At 41.0% G+C, this 20,387-nt stretch overlaps 1 protein-coding gene across 4 annotated transcripts in view; it reads left to right on the top strand.

Moving 5' to 3' along the window:
• Window positions 1-20,387, top strand: part of LOC128890716 (origin recognition complex subunit 2) — a 77,747-nt gene that overhangs the window by 1,967 nt on the left and 55,393 nt on the right. For 2 of the 4 annotated variants that reach the window (XR_008460662.1, XR_008460664.1), the window contains 3 exons: window positions 12-245; window positions 325-546; window positions 2,356-2,411. Coding sequence is in view for 2 of the 4 variants with exons in the window: in XM_054149498.1 (XP_054005473.1) it covers window positions 12-245; window positions 325-524 (434 nt within the window). In the remaining 2 variants the exon portion in view is untranslated. The other 2 variants (XM_054149498.1, XM_054149490.1) reach the window with 2 other exon arrangements.

Raw genomic sequence — 20,387 nt, 5'->3', positions numbered from 1 at the left:
TGGATTTACAGTATGGGATCACATAAAACGTTCAAAATATAATTTCTTTTGGTGGGACACAACCACATTTATGTCTTACCAAGAAGAAACATCTTACGAAAGTTCGCTCTTAGTGCAACAAAGTGGTGCACTTGCTTTGTCATCTCTTCATAACGTTTTCCTTTCTTTAACTTCGAATGCTAAATCAGTCTACATACTTCTTGCAAAATATCAACTTAGCAACAGCAGCAATGCTAATTTTACTGGTAATATTCTATGTTAAATATTTCGTAATGATAAAATTGTAGAGGTCTTAAAATCACTAACTTTTATTTTTATTATTAGGAATGGCATTCAAAGATCTTTATCGAGCCGCACGCGAAGGATTTCTTGTAAGTTCAGATTTAGCATTGAGAGCACAATTGACTGAATTTATCGATCACAAATTAGTGAAGGTAAAACGTAACATCGATAGCGTGGAACATCTTGTAATTCCTTTAACCAACGGACTTTTGAAACAATTTCTCGAAGAGCACGAGCCGTGATAGTTGTATATATTAAGATAAGGTAAAGTATCGTTACATGAATCTCAACATACCATAATATTTATTTTTAAAAAATATGTAATTTATACAATACTTTGCAAGAAAAATAAAATTTGTTTACGAAAATAATTAATTTTAATATAATATTAGAACGTGCATTTATTTTGCACTGGGCACGGTAAATTACGTGGCGGCCCTGAGCCTATCTCAGAGTCGTCATTTTGGAGTGTGCGCAGATTCGGCAGTATTCAAAGTCAATTTTCTCAAGTAGGAAGCTGAATCACCTTGGCGCATTTTAGTCTCATCTATACGAATAAATTAATTTGTAGAGATGTGTATTGTTATAATTTTGTTTTGTTTTCTCTCAATTTTAGATATTTCTGTCTATCTATTAATACCAAAGTCCAAACATATATTTTCATTATTTCGTCATAAAGCCAGAACGACTCGACGTATTTCCGTAACATTTTGTACATTTATAGGCATATTTTCAACTTGGAGAATAAGTTGATTAATTACTTATTTCGATCGAACAGTTGTATTTTTACTTATTTAATGCGAATATAAATTTACCTAATATTGAAGTAGAGTACTGTACTAATACAGTATCCTGTTTTGTAATAAAGTAGTAATCAACATGCAGAACAAACGCAGCGTTTTGTAGAATTTATATCAAGAAGCGACAGTATATCAGATTAAAATAATTCTTGGCCATCTAAGAGAAAGTCACTAGCTCCAGTGCCAACCAAGATCTTTGTCCGAAAAGGATGAAGACTTGATTGGTGTCTAATTTCTAAACGGGTAAGAAACAACTCCTAAGTACCACGCAGAAGTGAAGCGCCAACGGTAACATTGTGAATTATTTTTTGCGTGTGATTATGACACGATAGCCGGTTAATGAATAGAACACGGTAATAACAACAAGATGCCAGAGACGTTAGGTCGTAAACGGAATTACGCGCAGGCTAAGGTTAAATGAACGAAAGCTCGTTATTAACGCTATTATTCTATGATTCGATAGGTAATTATATTTCTAAAAATTGCTATTACATGTAGTCTCGTATCGAGATAAAACTGAATAACTGTCGATACCGCGTGAAATATTGTGAACACATTAGAAATACGATCGTAGAAACGTGGTTGCAGTTACCGGCTTGTTATTCGATTACGTTCGAACGCTAACCTAACTTTTTCGTGGTCGAATTTTTATAACGGGGTTACATAGTTACGCTGGGATGCTCTGCCTTTTTTTAGCTACGAACACTGTTGTTAGCTCGTTGGATATGTTTGTGCGCGAACATGTGCGTGTGTGGATCGTCGCGTCAATTACAATTCCGATTTGACATTGTAAACATGATGACTTGACCTTACAATGGCAAGTTGGACGACCTTGACTTTGGCAAGTATACAATGATTGAGTACATAATCGCTTTAGTCGACTAGATATTAAATCATTTGCGTACAGCTTTGACAATACAGTATAGTACAGTACACACAATGAATAAAATATTCTCTTGGCTTTTAGTGAGTTACAGTTGTGAATTTCTATAGATCTTTCTTTTTTTGTCATTAACAGTGTCAATTAGTTCTTTTTCACTATCAGACACTTTAAGTATATTTTAGTATAGGTAAATTTATGAAAGGATATAATTTTATTGACTCTCATTTCTGTTTTATAATATATTAATATTCATTTATCTTTTGTTCTTATTTTTTCCGATATTTTTATTGTTTAAGTTCTCAAATGCAAATATAGTACATACGTAACATTTATAAAATAAAAGTTGAGATTTGAATTGATCTAATTATAGATAACACTTTTTTGTTATAGGTAATCTATGAGTACATCTGTGGTAGAGCGGTTGTTACTTTCGCACACTTCTTTCGGTGAGTCAGTTAATATATATTTAATTTTGTGATAAGCTATCTTAATATTGACATTGATACATCATACGATATGAAGCATTGTTTCCCACAACAATGAATTCTTTCCGATGTTGATATTTGATTTTATAAATTGCATTTTTCTATAAACTAACATACACCGTGATTAAACATTTATTTTCTTAATGCATTGCAGTTACTAAAGATATTATTGCAAAGTTATAGCTCAGTGGTAGTATTTTAAAATTGAATGCCTTTTCAAAGTAGAACGCGAAGAATGAAATATGGTCGTGTTCTCATCAAATTGTTTTATAATCTTTGTTTCACCACAATCAAAGGCAGTGTTGTTATTTTTTAATCATTTTTCATATTTCAATTAACTATTTTCTTACTGTGATAAAAATTTTCTTTGAATTTATATAGGTTTATTTTTACGACAATACAATACCAAATTTGGTAATTCATAATTCAGGATCAATAATGATAAAAATATTTTGCAACAGTACTTCATTAAATATCGAATAAAATTTTGTATTTTCTCTCGTAAGGAAAAGTACAGCAACTGTCTTTATCGACAGACTCCATTTTGCAATGGTTTAGGATCAGTAGTCATTTTGTTCGCTAGAGGGCGTCCTTGCGATATTCAGTTTTCGAGTCTGTTTGAGTAGTTTGTAGTATTTCTTTAAAAGTACGAATTCTAGTTAACGTTTTGTGGTGATTCTTGTTCTAAATGAAACTGCGTCGAAATAGAAGTTCCATCGATGAATAGTCTCAGAAATGCCAGTACATCGCTATGTAAGTACGACGTGACATTCAAAGAATTATTTGCAAAGCAAGTTGAGATAATGTACATACGTACAATCGCGTTCTACCACGTTCAGAACTAAATTACGTAAATACTACATCCGATAGTTTCGAAGTTATCGTTGTGTTGGAAAATAAATTGACGTTTTCTTTTTTTGTACGTGTCATTGAGACGCGAGACTTAGTCGTTTAACCCGTTAAGGTTAATAATGGATGACATGTGCTATTGACTATTGTCACATATAGTCATAATTATCGGAATTATCTATATATAATTATCGGAATTCTCTGTGCTAGTTTAAGAAAAAAAATCATCATTTAGCATTCTTTTGCTGTTTAACGAGCATTCCGAACGTTCTGAATAATATTTAATAAATTACGGGTCTAGTTCAAATGGCAGCCATGTTAAATCGAATTACTACGCAATTCAATTGAGCGACAGCTACCCATCGCGAATATTCAATCAAATATTCAATACGATTACCATTTCGTTCTGCTGAAAACGATGGATATTATTATTTCACAACGCTATATGTTAATATCAATGTATAAAATTGTATTATTGACTTTGTTGACTCCTCTTTATTTTTCCATCGTTTCTCGACTAATATCGTGTAACGACATTTACGCAGAGATTTCACTTTCTACATGCAAACCAATCTCACGGAGTGGTCTGTCCATTTCTTCGACGATCATTACCTTTTACTCTCGTACAAACTTACAATTAGTTCTTCCACGATAGACGTTAAACGACATTTACGACATGAATAACGATGTTAGAATTATCGGATTTAAATTGGTCACGCTTCAACTCGTACGTTTCAATCGATCTGCGATTAATTATGAAAACCGACCGATCACAATTTGTGAGGTTAAAATGATATTTCAGTGCCTTAATATTTAACAGGAATGTTTGAGAGGAAGTGTTCTCTAATTATAGTGGTTCTTATTCATACGATTTAAACGTACGGAAGTATTTCGATTATTTCTAAAAACGATGTTGGAAATTGTCTGCGATATAATCGGACCTGAATGCTTCAGAAAACGATCATTTCAGCTTCGAGGCCTATTGTCAGATATTTCGCTGCCTCATACAATGTCACAAACCCGTGTCTGTGGACGCTTAACCAATTTCCGCTTATTTTACCAAAATCGAGGTCGTGGAGCCGTTAAGCGTCAAGGATCACTTACGATCATCAAGTCAAGATTCTACGTCTATGACTCATGGAACTCTTTTATCTCGACTACGATGCCTTCCATATGCGTGGTATCGCACGCAAACGAGTACGTCGGTTTAAATAATGCTTCATTGTTGAAATATTCCCTCTCCTCCTTTTTCGACCCGTTTCGCTTTCGTATCGCGACTGTTACGCCTACGCGAGAACATTTAACATTTTTACATCGCAAAAGCGAGACGCTAACCCTCAAATGTACGTAACGCGAATTACGATCCAATGGAAAATTAACAATTTCGTGAACACGTGTTGCCGCGTGCGTACTTAAAGCTTTACAACGTCTTGTACATTCGGTCTCTTCCGAGTGTCGAACACTCGTTCTTCCCAACGTTTAGATTGTTTAGAACATCCACAGGCACACGATCCTTACGTGTATGCCAACCAGCCACCCAAGTAGATCCTTCTGCGTGGCACGTGTGCTGAGACAATGAGTCGCAACATTAGCAACATCGCCATTGTTCCCCTCGCACGTGCAATTGATCACATCCCTCGCTGTTTCTTTGAAAAACAATTTGTACGCAATACTCTTTCCCGGATTTGGACGACGCTTCGTAAACACGTTGAACGGTGAACAACTCGCGAACAATGCCGCCATTCTTCTCGCGCGGTTTCTTGGACGAACGAAGACCAAAGAGGATTAACCCTTCGAGCTCGAGACGATTTTCGTCACGGTACGTCATTCGCAACTTCAAGGGCTGTTTTTACCCCTTAAGAGAGGCCGTCGCGACCAACATTAGCCAACCAGTAGCTATTGAGACGAAATTTTGTGACTTTGTAATTTCACGTACTTTTATCACGCTGAGTTCAATGGCGTAAACAGAGACATGTTTAAATAATTTATTTTTTTTTTTTTTTTTTTTTTTGCATTTTTGACAAAATATTATTTGCAAAAAATCTCGGATCGAACATCGAAACGATTTCTTTGGATTTTTGGAAAAAAAAGATCTCGGATCGAAAAATCCCCAAAAATTGCTTAAACATTCCATCGGAAAATTCAGAGTCAAAAAGTACACGAAAGTACAAAGTATCAAAATTTTGTCGGAATAACTACTAACTATAACGATTACCTATAACAATTGGGTGACGGTCCGACAGGTCCGAGTTTCACCCGTAACAGTTCAATTTGTCGCCGTGGCGGCGCCCCGGGAGTTTTGCAATACTTTCTGACGATCAGGATCGTTGGCGCGCGCGATAAAACCGGTCGAATCGAGAGCAACCCTTCCTTGAAAATTTCTCATGGCTTCGTGCATTTATTCACCGCGCCGAGTTCGCGGTTGGAAGTGGAAACCCTAACTCCGCCACGGTGTATTAAATATCCCCGAGACGAGAGGATGACTGGGTGCTCGAGGGTGAATGCGCAACTTCGCCAGATCTCGTCGTCTTTACCTAGCAATTCCTGCAGATTTCACCCTTTACCACGAGGGAGGGAGGGAGGGAGGGAGGGAGAGTGCAACGAACCACCCTCGAAAATGCGTTCACGGTATATTCGGCTGATTCCGCTCCCTCTTCCCTGTTTTTTTTTTTTTTTTTTCTTTCCTTTCTACGCGTAATCATGCTCTTTCTGTCAACGTACCACGAAATTGTCGTTTTTCGCGGTGCACCGTCGAAGGCCTCGAGCTCCTACGACTTTCATGCATCTCGTTCGCGTTTTCTGAAGAGCACGAACTTCCCTCGGGTCCCCGAGCCTCCGTTGACGAGCGTTAATTCGAACGGGGGCACGCTTCCCCTTGGCGGAGCTCGAATACCAAACGAGTTAACGAGAATATTGTTTCGACGCTCGTCAGCCCGACGATACTTTGCAGCTAGCCACGGAGAGGCTGGAAATAAATGCCATCTGTATCATTAACCCTCCATTCCGCGAATTTTATCTCTCGAAACAGAAATTACTTCGTTATATACAGGCCCGCGAAGTAATTGTTGCCTTTTGTACTGTTCATCCCATTTCATTTAATTCGATGCATCTTCTACGGGAAAATAAATGTTGTTGGAATGCAACGATTGCCACTTTCGAGTCTCGAGGAAAAGGAAATTTCTGTTTTTCCTTAAAGCTCAGTCCGTCCTGAGTCCGTCGAAATAAGCCAAGTGGGTACGGATCGTCGTGAATTTCGGACATCTTTTTTCTAACATTCTTATATATATATATATATATATATATATATATATATATATATATATATATATCGTAATCCTTTAGAAAATAAAGTTTATAAAAATACAATTGTAACAAACGTTGATCGAAGCATCGCGTGTCCTCGTTACTTCGGGTCCGGAGAGACCCAGCTCTCAGCCTCGCGAGAGCCGAAGGTTGCAGGCGTCTGTGAAATTCACTTTCAAAGAAACTGATGAAAGAGTCTCCTCTTTTCTCTTTCATTTTTCGTTGGCTCTTTCGTGTACGCTAGCTCGCACAAGGTTACCCCCGATCTGGGCGTGTTTGGTGAAACTGTTTAACGACCAAATATCCTTTCTTTTCGTGCTCTTCTTCGGTCGAAGCCTCGCTCCGCCATCGCTTTGGCGACATCGTCGGATTATGAAACGTCCTGTACACGCCACTTTCACTGTCGCGGCCAAGTTTCATAACTGTTATTATCGAGGTCATACGTAGGTTGGTGAGATGTCAGGAGAGAGGCAGAGAAAAGGGTCTGGCACGTCTGCTACTAATAATTGTTGCCGTTCGCCGATGCGATTTCAATCGCGGCTCTTACAAAATTCAACGCTCGTGTTTCTCGATGGAACGTATCGCTGGTCCAGATTTTCTGGCCAGCATGCTTCGTGTGTTGCACGCCAGGGACAACGAGCTCTCTAGATCGGGAGTCTCCTAACTTTTGAAGTATAGTGCCACGTGAAACAGCTGAAAATTTCATGCGCCATCGCAATAAACAGCCAAAGTTTATTATCGTTACACGACTCCAAGACTTGGTAGGAAAAGAAACGATTACTTTATAGATACGGAAGAAGTAAATTTAAGGTCGAAACGTTTACAACTTTTCGTTTATTTGATTATCCCTCGGCGTGGCTCAATAGCGTGTACACGTGTTAACGAGACATTCATAAACTCTTTCGTCGTAGAGCAAAACTAACACAAACGCGATACAGGTCGCTTGAAATTTATGGTAAAATATTCTCTTCGTCAGCGTTCACTTTTCGTTTCGATTGCTATTTTTTTGTTCGAGGTTGAATTCGAGACTGTAAAAGACTGGCGGGTGTAAATCAAAGTAAACTTCGCATCGAGGAAATATGAAAGCATAACGTAATTGTTGGACTGATACAATTCGAGCGCCATCTACGATATCGTTAGATGCTTGCGGTTTGATCGTATTTTAAGAAATCGGTATAGAAATGCTTAGTTAGATTTAAGTAACAAATATATATATTTTTCTAAACTAATTAAAAGCACGTGCTGCATACTGCCCTCCTCTAACAGTAATTACAAACGAATAGCATTCGATTCGATATGCCTCGTCTGGGGCCGAGAAGTTCGGATCGAGGTGCGATTCTCGCGAGAGACAGGAGAAACGGCGACAGGCCTAATTCTGCAGCGAAGGCGAGCAAGGGAGGGAAAAAGGCTACGTTACAGAAAATAATTGCGGATAATGCAACGCGGCGGTTTGTCAGTCGCATTGACACACATGTTACGTGCATCCCAGTGTGGCTGATGCGGTTTTCTGTGACCCGTGCCACGCACTGCACGGGGAGCCGCTTCGCAGCGCACGGACACATGCGCGCGCAGCGGGCACATGCGCGCGCATCGACACGTGCACACACGCGGCGGGGAGCGTTACGCACACAACTCGAGGCTGTAACATAATTTTCTGGTGTTTGCACGTGTCAGGGCTGCTGGCGGCGAGTGCTACTTTGGTTCTACTTCGCCATCGTGATATCGTCGCTTGGCAAAATGTTGCAGCTTTCCTGCGGACCCGATGACCGTGCGCACGGAACTGCGATAAAAAAATATATATATATATATATATATTTCGATTGTACGGGACTCCGCCATTCGCGGAACGGACGTCTTTTCGCGTCGATGTATCGAAGGGTTAGTCTCGTAATTTCAGATAAAAATATCGATTATAGTAAATATCTACCGATTGCTTGTTCTTGCTGAATTTACATATTGGGCTGTGTGGAAAGTCCATGCCGATTTTTAGTAGCCGGCACAGGTCTGAATATGTCGGAATGGCTGAAAACAAATAACACGTATGCATTCCTTAAAAGGTGGAAAAGTTGTGGAAGAAAATGGTACGTGTATCATTCGATAAATATATTTGCCTGCGAAAGGCAAATATGCCTTTGAATTTTTCTTAAAAAGTAGACACGAACTTTCCGGACGACCCAATATTTTTTCACGCCCAAGGTCATGTGAAAGTCGTGTCGCTGCAACTCGTTCGCTTCGTCCGTATCCCTGGTAAACGTTAGACAGAAGAACGATAGTGTCATCTGTAAACGAAACCTGAAGGTTAGCTTGTAGACTCGCGATACCAAAACGTACAAAATTCTCATATCATCGCCACGAAGGACTCTTTTAATCAACATAAAATTCTATATCGATAACGATATACACAGTCTTGATCCTCTTATTTACATACAGAGCAGCTATTAATTTAGCGTCTGTCGCGCGAAAGGTTTGATTCACGATCGAATATTATCGGCTGTTATCGGTGATCGTATCGTTGTCGAAAAGGAAACGTCGATAGATCGCGTCGTATCGCAACGTCGACAGTTGTGAATCATGGCTTCTTCGTAAGCGTGCCTCCTCTCTCTAGCTTTTTTATTCGATATCGGACGGCAGTCGCTTTTCCTGGATTTCCACTGTCGCTCGGGGAACGTCGACTTCGTCCTTTGTAATCTGTATCAAGTTGAACACAGTCGACGCTTTCTCTCTCTCTCTCTCCCCCCCCCCCCACATTTCATCCTACTATATTTCCAATACTCGAACGGAAGGTCGTTCGAAAGATGCGCACCGTTTAGCGGACCATGTGCACATACGGGACGAGTCGATAACTGATGCCATCCGAAATAACTCGATTGAACCACGAACTATACTTATAAACTGTGTATAGTATTTAAATTATACAAAGCACATAAATTATTGAAGTTGTATCAATTATAACTTATGGTTCGGTGTACGAACTATAGGAACAGTTCACATGTAAACCATGTAGAATATATTCCGTTCGAAAGTGAACCGTGTATCTTAAAAATTAATAATAAATAATAATATAAAGTTTTAAGTGAAAATACTTTTCCTCGAGGTAAATAAATAACGGTCGAAGCCTGTGTACTTGGATTTATTTCTACCGGTATTTGGTCCTGGATGGAGTTCCCGTCGAATATTAAAGTTCTTGTTTGTTAGCGATATCCGTAAAAAGAAAAACGATGCGTCTGAAAGTTGTGCAATCTTCCGGGGTGGAAATCGCTAGGGATTTGTCTTGGTCCGCTCGATGGTAATTCGAGATAGGAAGATACGAAGGGTTCCTCCCCCTCGGCGAGCAGGAACGCGACGGCTTATCGTGCTTTGCTTTTCAAATGGCTCGTCATTTGTCGCCTTTTCCCTCATTTCCCTCTTCCGTCCGCGGCGACCCTTCGTCATTATTTTTACAATCGATCCGAGAAGAGATATATACAGGGTGTCTAACTACGCTATCTCTTCGGGGGTGCTTTTACCGACCAAAATAAAATCGAAATAAAAAATTACGAAATTCGATTTCAAAGCGAAGATTCCTTTCTTGCTAAATTCCTAAAAGAATTTTAAACAGTATCACATTTTACAAAGAAGGAACCTTATCCATATCTTCTGTGATTAAAAAGAAGTTATAACTCTGGAACAAATAAATAATAGAATCTCTAAAAATTTGTCCATCCGTAGATCAACATTCTGTATATGTATACATTTGTTCACATCCCGTAGCCCCTCCATCTCGCTTTAATTGCAAAAGCCCCTGTAATAGACGTCGAGGATACTCGACGTTGGTCGATCAAAGTCGACGAAGCAGTTTAGCTACTGACATTCAATTACGCGAATCGACTACACACTAGTCGTTGCACGCGTGATATTTCGCGAGATCTCTCCGTGAGAGGCATCCCTTGCGCAAGAATATGATTGCCCGGTAATAAGCTGAAATGGCCGCGCGCGCTTCGGATCCTTGGAATTCCGCGAATCCTTCCACTCCGTGCAAAACTTTTTTACCGGACAAAAGAATTCTCGCGACTATCTCTTTGTCGGGCTGCGTTTAGGGCAAGCGAGGTAAACACTTCCATTGGATTAAATGGAAGTTGGATTAAATGTACGGAACAAAATGGCGGCGTTAAGTGCGCGTGATTCCTAGAGGCAGTGTTGTGATTTGTGGCTTTGAGTTTTTCCGGGACTATCGAAGTTTCTGTTGAGTTATATTGGAAGGAAAGGTGTGTAGGTATATTTTGTGCTTGGGATGGTTTGTGTATTGCGTGTTTCGAATATTTTTACTCCTGGAGATAGCGAAAGAACGGCTTTTTGGGTATATTTTGAGCTTGCGGTGTTTCGAGCATTGGATATTTTGAGTTACGGATGTTTCGAGTGTTGGAACATTTTGAGCTTGGGATATTTCAAGCATCGGAGCTTCCAAATCTCAAATATTTTGACTCCTGGAAATAGTAAAAGGACAGTTTTCGCGTATATTTTGAGCCTGGGATATTTCGAGGATTAAATATTTTGAGCCAAGGATGTTTTGAGTGTTGGAACATTTTGAGCTTGGGATATTTCGAGTTAACGATTCTTCCAAATTTTTAATATTTTGACTCCCGGAAATATTTTGAGCTAGGGATGTTCCGAATGTTGAACATGTTGAGCTTGGGATATTTCGAGTTAACGATTCTTCCAAATTTCGAATATTTCGACTCCCGGAAATATTTTGAGCTAGGGATGTTCCGAATGTTGAACATTTCGAGCTTGGGATATTTCGAGTTAACGATTCTTCCAAATTTCGAATATTTCGACTCCCGGAAATAGCAAAAGTATTTCGCGTATCACTGATCGTCTCTTTTTCCTGCGTACGCGCGCGTGTGTTTTTCTAACGAGTCATTAAACGGTCGTCGAGCGTCAGCTGCAACGGATATCGGCCGCATCGATGCAAACAAGCCCGCTCGTTTGGAAACTACCACGAAATCGCTGGCAGTGGTGGTGCTCGTTGCGTGTAATCGTCCCAGACTCGGGTACCTCGGAACCCTTCTCGATTACCAATATTTGCCGGCGGTACTTGCAACTTTTAATTGGCGGGTTTAGCTCCGTAACTGGCCCGCGCAGTCGACCAGTGTTTTCCACGAAAACATTAACAAAAGGACGTTAATCGCGCTACGAGTCACGTTGTAATGGATTACACCGCGATCAATTTTATTTCATCAAGGAGAAATTGTAGCTCGACGAATTATATTTTAACGGGATTCGTTTTACCCACGGCAGACTTATTATATTAACGCGTTGATTGCCACGTGAGTATTTGTGAATTTGTCAGAATACAATTTAGCGACTGCTACGAATTATAAATTACACGGTTACAAACTTTAATTCAGTCTGGTTGATTCAGTTTGCGAAAGTCGAGGGTCGCTTGTATATACCTTACGAGCCTACCGTCTCGTACCAATTGTATCAAAATCAACATCTGCCACCACCAACTCCGTCCTCGTTACTTTCAACCCCACTTTATCTCTTTTCCCTGGAGATTCTCTTCGTGTCACCGCAATTGAACTATACTAATAATCCATACGTAGCCGCGCATCCGAACCTCGCACTTTGCCCTTCAGTCCCACCATCCCCAACGTTTTATCAAAATCGCCCATCTCCCTTCGTCAACCCTTTCTTTGTCACTCAGCCAAGGTCTTCTCCCACCGAACTCCCCTCCCTCTTTTCGTTTTCGTTTCTGCAAACATTTTCACCCGCCGCCTCGAATTCTCGATCCCATCCGCGGATAATCATCCTAATAGAAGGAAACATCATCGGTATTCGGTTAATCAATCGCGAAGGACCCTGGGTAGACCCGGCCGAAGGAGCCTCGAGGTCGACGAGGTTGGGGTTGCTGTACGTGCATTGCGCAAGAGCATTCACCCCGCTCAATACTCAACGACGGCACACAACCTTCCGGCGTGGTTGTGCGGGTGGATACACCCTAGGATAAAGGGAGGCCAGAAACGCGGGAGGATCGCCGCGAACAGGGACAGAGAGCTAGCCGACTACACTTCCCTCCCCCGAGCCACCCAAAATGGGTTACCTACCTTTACCCACTTTGTGTACGATGAACCCCGCCTTTGACAGAGCTGCCCCTCTGTCTTGGATCTTTTGTGTTCCCCTTTTGCGGGGGAACCCGCGTGCACGCGGCCTTTCCAGAATTTCGCCACCAGGAAAGGCACAAATTAAAGCTTATGGTCCTCTGCCAAGCCTAGGACGTATAGTGATCTTCCAGGTAGCGATTGGAGGAGAAGCGTAGTTCAAAAAATGGCACGTGTATGAATGTTTCGAGCTTGGAACGTTTCGAACATTGAATATTTTGAATTTTAATCATCTTGACTCCTGGAAAAGGAGCTTCTAATGTTTCGAATATCGAGACTTTCAAATCTCAAATATTTTGGTTCCTTGAAATAGTAAAAAGACGGTTCTTCGCGTATATTTGGAGCTCGGAATATTCCGAGTATCGAGACTTCCAAATTTCGAACATCTTGACTCCTGAATTCTGATGAGTAATTTCACAGTAAAAAATACTTGTGACGAGTCTTCTTAGAGTACGTAGCTTCCAATAATTATTCCATAATTATTCCAATTTTAAAACAAAATTTTAGCCCCGTGAAAATGTTCACAAAAGTTAGCGTGCCAGTGAACGCGTGAACAGGTTTAAGTTTTGACGCTACGGCCACTTCCGTTTTTTGTCTAAATGACGTCGGTGCGATCGCCGCTAGGACGAGAGACAGGGTGTCCATGGCGTGTTGCGTCAGGTTTCCGATGGAAATGCCATCCCGAGCAACAGATGTTGCGCCCGTGAGCGTAGGAGAGCCTCGTCACAGCTCCAAGCCTCGTCGCTGGGAATATCGTTAGGTGATTTCGCAAACGCGATGGGATGGGTTTCCTGGAAATTGGAGTGATCCAGGTCGTTCCGCGTCGAACCCACGGTATTTTCGCAGCTGCGGTTAGGATTTCGATGTAATTCAAACTAGTCGCCGTTAATTCCGTCAGTTCTAACATATTATTGTCAAATGTAATCCCTAGACTGCGGATTTTGTGCATGTATGATACAAACGTAACCAAAAGGCATGTTCACTCATGCAAAATGAAATAACAATATTATTATAATTATTGTAGAATGTATTCAACATACATTATGCATACTTTATGTATGTTTTCTATATTGCTATATACCATAAATTATGCGCAGTTTAATAACTACATTTTGCACACCACTGTAAGAGAATAAGCTTAAAGAGGGAATAAGCTTTTTTTCGACTTTTATATTTTCCAATCCGTAAGACACATACACGTATTTACTCATACTTCAAAAATACTGATAATCTATTTTCATTAAAAATAACGAAAATTAAACCTAATAGGGATCTTGTTAACATTATCGGTAAAATCCTACGTCAAATATACTTTCAAGGGTCTACGTGATAGTTCGTCGACATCTATATCACATTCCTCCGTTTCATCGTATTTCAATTATCCGAACGCGGGTTCGTCAGCTTTTTTCCCCATCCAGCTTGCCTCGCGAGTTTGCGTTCGTCTCGCGAACTTCTCGCGAATCGAAAAAACCGCATTGACGTTGTGCAAGCGGCGTCATTATTAAATCGGTGGTTCCTAGCGAACGACGATCGGCATTTTGCTCGGCTCGCCAGGGAAAGTGAGTGAACTCTCTCGGGCGTCGCGTTGCAAAAAAGATGGTTTAACCGGCTTTCTACGAGGTGGTAAACGCCGACTGGAACGTGAGAGTATTAAACCGTCGTGTCAATCCTCGTAAACTGAGTCACGAAATCGTGTTCCACGACTCGCGATACGATCGCGGGGACACTTGCGACAGTTTACGAACGATTAGAAGCTCGGGTGAAATCGATCGTCTTCCGACGACGGAAACTTTTCGACTCTTGATACCCGAAAAGTTAGAATTCTTTAAGGAAAATTCATGGAAAACTAATCAAAATTCAATGGTCTCCGTATTCCATAACGACAATACTCCATATTTTCGATATGGAGGATATTTCGTTGAACGATATATCTGCGTAACTTCTATTATTTACGACCAAAAAACAATTCCCCAAAGAAAGTAGAGAAATAACTTGGAAAACAAAAATTCTTCCTTCGATTACGCCAGAACCTTGATTATAGCACTGGGTCCTCGTTAATTGCACATTGTAATTCTAATTGCAATTGCAACCTAGAATACGACTTGCGACGTTAGTTTCTACGCCTAAAGGAGTCGGGGTTCGTTGTCTTATCGAATTCTCGTTATTCCCATAACTCCTGCACGTGACAACGCCTATTCTCGCCGCGGAATTCCCGATGTCAGATGCCGTTGTTGCATTTCGCTGAACTTTTACTCGCGCGCGCGAATGCGAGTCGTCATCTAAGAGGATTAAAATTTACTATGCGCGTTTAATTCCCGATCCATCACGGTCACATTATTCCCCGCTGTATCACGTTCCGCGTTAATGCGTCCGACATCTCTCCGTCTAAATTACTGTAAACAAAGAACCGGAGCGCGAGCGTGGGAGAAAATTAATCTACGTTGACGGAGGGATGAAAGCTTTTTTGGGTTTCGACGCTTAGGATGTCGGTTGGGGAGAGGGGTGGGGGATTATGATTAATCGATTCGATGCCAAGGAATCACGGCTAACGGCGATGTTAGCTCATCATCAATAATGCACGGTTTCGTCTCGACTTTAGAACACTATCCGATCGATTCTGCACGATGAAAATTAACTAGAAATTACCTACATTCAGCTAAAAAATTTAATTAGTTCGCTTAGTACCGAGAATAAGTCTATTTTCTTATTTCTACGCAATAGAAATGTAACTAGTTTTGTGGTGGAACCTCCTGTTCTCACCAGTAAAAGGACACAGCGCGTATCTTTCTCACGCGTGCTCGGTTCCGCCTGCACTCGTATATAAGCCATTCCCGATCGCCCTTCAATCATCCTGGCGTCTACAGGACTTACTGACAAGTCCACTCTATCAGGTCCAGGACGAATCGCTCCCTTTCTTTCCTCCCCTCTCTCGTTCTCCCCTCCAGCAGTACCCCCACCGCAGTTTAATTCATAATCACTTATTAATAATCTATTTAGAGTCTAGAATGTTACAAAAAGTACACTATGTAGGTTATGCTTCGAGATAGTCGTTATAATTAAATTCTACGTACGATAATAACGTTGTTTAGTCCGACGCAACTTTAGCTACGTCGTGTTTACACAACGACGACAACTTATCATTTGTCAATACAGTCTTTGTAGCATCGATTCAGCAGAGATCGAAGTGGCGTTTTTTAGTGGGTTACCCTTCTCTATACAAGGTGATCCACTCGTCGCATTCGCCTTAAACGTCACCGTGGTTTTCGGTATTAAAAAGAAGCGCCGAGGAACGATCGCGTTGAAACGACTCTGAATTTTATAATGCTCGACGGTTCGAGGCCATTTTCGCGCTTTTTACCACGGATTATAGGACTTATGCTCGCATTATGTTCTCGTCAATATCGAGATGAATGGAATAACCTGTTGCGAGCACGTCGACCTTCGCGTGAAACGTGTTAACTTTTTCGATATTGGTCCACTTTAAATATTCACTCCGAAAACAGTACGGTACGAATCCTGCTACATGTTTAATAAATATATTTTATTGACGCACGTTTTCAGTTGCGCCCAAATAAACTGATATATTATTTCGATTAACAGGCTACAAGGGTATAATCTGCTCTACAGTTCGTACTTGGTTTACTCGTACCGAAATAAAATAGAAAAATGATTATCGCCACGCGTGTGTGACGTTGATCTGTCTGGGAAACATGTGACGCGTGGCAGCAAGAGCATTTAAAAATTTCTTATCGATAATATGCTAAGTGGATCGTTCCTTGACTAGAAACGCCCCCAAATTGTGTGAAATGTAATATAATGCACGATTAAATATTCGGGTTAGGTCTGGGTTAGGTATATTTGCAATTAGGAGGGAGGAAGAACAATACAATTCATCAATAAAATTGATTCTCCGTTAAAATATAGTTTAACGTGGAATTAAATATTCAGGTTAGATCTGGGTTAGGTATATTTGCAATTAGGAGGGAGGAAGAACAATACAATTCATCAATAAAATTGATTCTCCGTTAAAATATAGTTTAACGTGGAATTAAATATTCAGCTTAGGTCTGGGTTAGGTATATTTGCAATTAGGAGGGAGGAAGAACAAAAAAAATTCATCAATAAAATTGATTCTCCGTTAAAATATAGTTTAACGTGGAATTAAATATTCAGGTTAGGTCTGGGTTAGGTGTCCTTGCAATCAGGAGGGAGAAGATTGATTCCCCATTAAAATAGTCGTCCTCGAAAATTGCAGTAAAATCTCCGTTAACGATAGAACGATTTTAACAAATTTGAAGTACACGAGTCGCGTTTATCAGGTTAGCGTGTATTCGAAATATTCCAAATCGTTTCGTTTTCCCTACTTAACATGTCCAACCGCGTTGCTTTCTCGAGGAACAATGGAGATATTGGAAACGATCGCGATAAGCCCCGATCCCCGGTACGTGTCGCGAAATTTCAGGAACGGAAAAAGGAGGTCAGTTCTCGGCATCAATTGGTTCGATTTGTTTCTCCCCCTCGCGGTGCTCTGTTACATTTACGTCGATCTTCGGGCGCCGGGAGAAACCTTCGCTTTTTCCATTAAGCGTGTATCTGCGTTACGCGCAAACGGAAATGCACTTTCACCGAAAACGGAGCGAGCGCACGCCTTGCTAGCACGGCTCGACGCTTCGAGCCGAACGAAACCGTGCACCAGGGCTCTGGTTTATCGGAACGAAATTGTCGTTAATAATTTAGCGAACTTCTAAATCGTCGTTTCGCTCGACGTGTTTTTTTTTTTTTTTCCATTACTCGAGAGGTATAGACTTCAAGAATGTTTAGGAAATGTTGTTATAATTTTAATTTTAAAGGAGCTCAAAGTGTGGATAATTCCACTTATCTGAACTCTGGTCATTTGAACGAATAGATGAAAGAAACGTGGACCTAAGGCAGAGCTAACTTCTATTGCAAGCAGAGCTATTGTAAATGAAACTTGTACATAGAAATTGTCTTCCACAGGGTTGATATAAGTAGACTTTCACCTGACCCCATACCTGAGTCCTTATTATACGAAACCACCTTACATGAACACTTTGTCTTCCATTGGATCGATATAAATGGAGTTCGTCTGTCGATTCGCGACGAGAAGGTTTCTCTGGAATAAAGTCGGATAACCGAGACACAAGCCTCGTATTTGGGTTATCATCGTCGCGTCGAGGCTTTCTAGCTTTCTATGCTTATGCCAAGGATGTCCACATTACGAAGGATACTCCACGCACGTTTAACCTCGCATTAGGCCGCCCATTATGTGCCAGTCGACGAGAACCCGAGCCACTTGCCTGTTCCCCGTACACACTACAGTTTTTTCACGACGTTCTCGACGTATGGTCGATCCACTCACGCAGACAGTTTCGTGAGGCATTCTCGGTGAACGTTCCTTCGTCTGGCAGTAACGGTTCTAATCACTTTCGTGATCTGCCGCATGTACCGAACTCGCAAATAGTTTTTAGGGGCCGGTGCCTAGTTTGGGACGGTCTGCAGGGATTTGTATGCGCGTTGCGTCGAACGACGTGGGCACAAATGCGTAGAGATGGACAAAGTGTACAAACACGTCTTGTATCGTGGATTTAGAGATTATTCGTTAATTTTTCGCGTGACATCAGTTCGTTTATGTACATACAATTAAATGGATCTTTTTCTTGTCAACGCTTATGATAATTTCTTTTTGATACAACGAATTTGTACGAATTTATTTACTTTGTTTTCATTCGCAAGCATAACGTGAAATATCACTGTATCGTAACGTGGTTCCACAACAGATCTTTTTTAAAAAGAACTTTCGAAAAGAATAATTCGAGTGGCGGGTAAGAAATATTCAGGCTGGATTTTTGAATTTTGGCGATGCCCCTTTCAGCATTGAAATGTTTGCCTGCGTCGACAAATACGCGCGATACCAAAGATAACGATTGCTCTTAATTAGCCAGCGACACAGATTGACGATTTTTTCCCCGCTTTGAATCGCGCTGCGCTCCGTATTAAGTTATCTTTATGCAAAACGATCTGTTATCGCCGGCGGTTTACGAGCGTCGGCGCAGATAGCCTTAATTAAATCGAGTAGCTGAAAAATGAGGCGAATTCGTCCAGTCGAGGATTGAAGACACCGAACGATACGAGATAACCGTATCGATCTGTACGCGTCTGGTCTTTAAACACGGACCAATTTTTATTTCATGTTTAAATTCGCGTGTTTTGATACTTGACATTTTTTTTTTTTTTTTTTTTTTTTTTAAATAAAAATTCTAACGCTTGATTCGATGTTTAAACATGTATCGTTTCGACCTGACACGTTCGTTTTCTACGTTTCGCTGCGTATAAAAACGGAAGTAACGCGTTATAGTCTTCTGCAAAGACTTTAAGTTCATTTCCATGGAAATCGCCGAGTGGAAGGGCGCACCGAGTCGTGCAAAGCATTTTTCTCCAAAGATTTTCTTGTTTCCACGATAATTGCATCGAGGTATGCGGTGACGCGCGGGTGATTACGTGTAACGCGCATTCCAATTTGTACAGCAAACGTTTCGATCTGAAATTGCATCGGGGATCTTTTCTTTCAGTCGAGGTCAACGTGATCCAATCGCTTGTTCCGCGTGTGTTTCCCTCTTATTGCACGTTGAACCAACGATTAACCATTCGGCGAGGCATTCTATAGTCCGAGTTAAGAAAGAACCGACATTAGACCTCCCATCACTTATAGCGATTCGAGAAATCGTTCGGTACAGAATTATTCGTTATTCTTGTATAGTCTACGTTTGAGAATGGAATGTGAGAATCGATGCGCGTTCGACCGCCGAACGCAGGACAAAGGGCCCTGAACACGAACAAGCGTCGATCAACGGTAGGAAACCAAGTTGGAACTGGCGACTACGGGAATTGCGTGGAACGTTGTGTAGGAACGTCCGGTGTGTGAACCACGCGTTACTTTTTTTTTTATAAATTTACGTTAAGCGTATCTTACGTTTGCGTACTTGTGAAGCAGATTTTATATACATTTTTTATCGGGAGAGTGAGACTACTACGCTCGAATAATTGAATTTTCTTGGAACTGCTACAATTGAAATTCGACGTTTTCTTCGAACACAGTCGTATCATATCATTCGTCGTTTTGTATCATTCAGAATAATTCGTCTTCATTTTTAATCCCCATTTCTCTCTGAACAACGTTTTACGTGTGTTTCTATTTTATCCTAATTTTGTCCTGTTGAAAGCCTACGTTTCGTGGGTCGGTTATTATAAACCCTGCTTTGAGAAACGAGTACGTGGCCCCGCTGGTCTAACAGTTTTAAAAATACGTATTCGTAGAACGTGCCGAGGAGAACCTTGACGCTCCTCCGCGCTGCTTGTTGCGGCCGGGACAAAGAAGAAGATCGAAAGCGCCCTAACCCTGGTCCGTTGGGTATGGAACGAGACGGAAAAGAAAGTTTCCATTACGGCAGGAAGGGCTCGAAAGATCGCCAGTAAGCTTCGAGGACCCCCGTTGCACACTTTCCTTTCCGTCCCACACAGCCAGGTAGAGGCAACTTTCTTCGATCGGAAACCCAGACAAAAACTTCACGCAACGAACAAGCGGGACTTGGCAAATAAACAGAAATCTCTGTAAATTTTCGGCCGT

Source organism: Hylaeus anthracinus, unplaced genomic scaffold (genome assembly GCF_026225885.1).
Source record: "Hylaeus anthracinus isolate JK02 unplaced genomic scaffold, UHH_iyHylAnth1.0_haploid 0, whole genome shotgun sequence".
Lineage (NCBI taxonomy): Eukaryota > Metazoa > Arthropoda > Insecta > Hymenoptera > Colletidae > Hylaeus > Hylaeus anthracinus.
The sequence above is the reverse complement of the archived record's forward strand: the minus strand, read 5'-3'. Positions and strand labels throughout refer to the sequence as shown.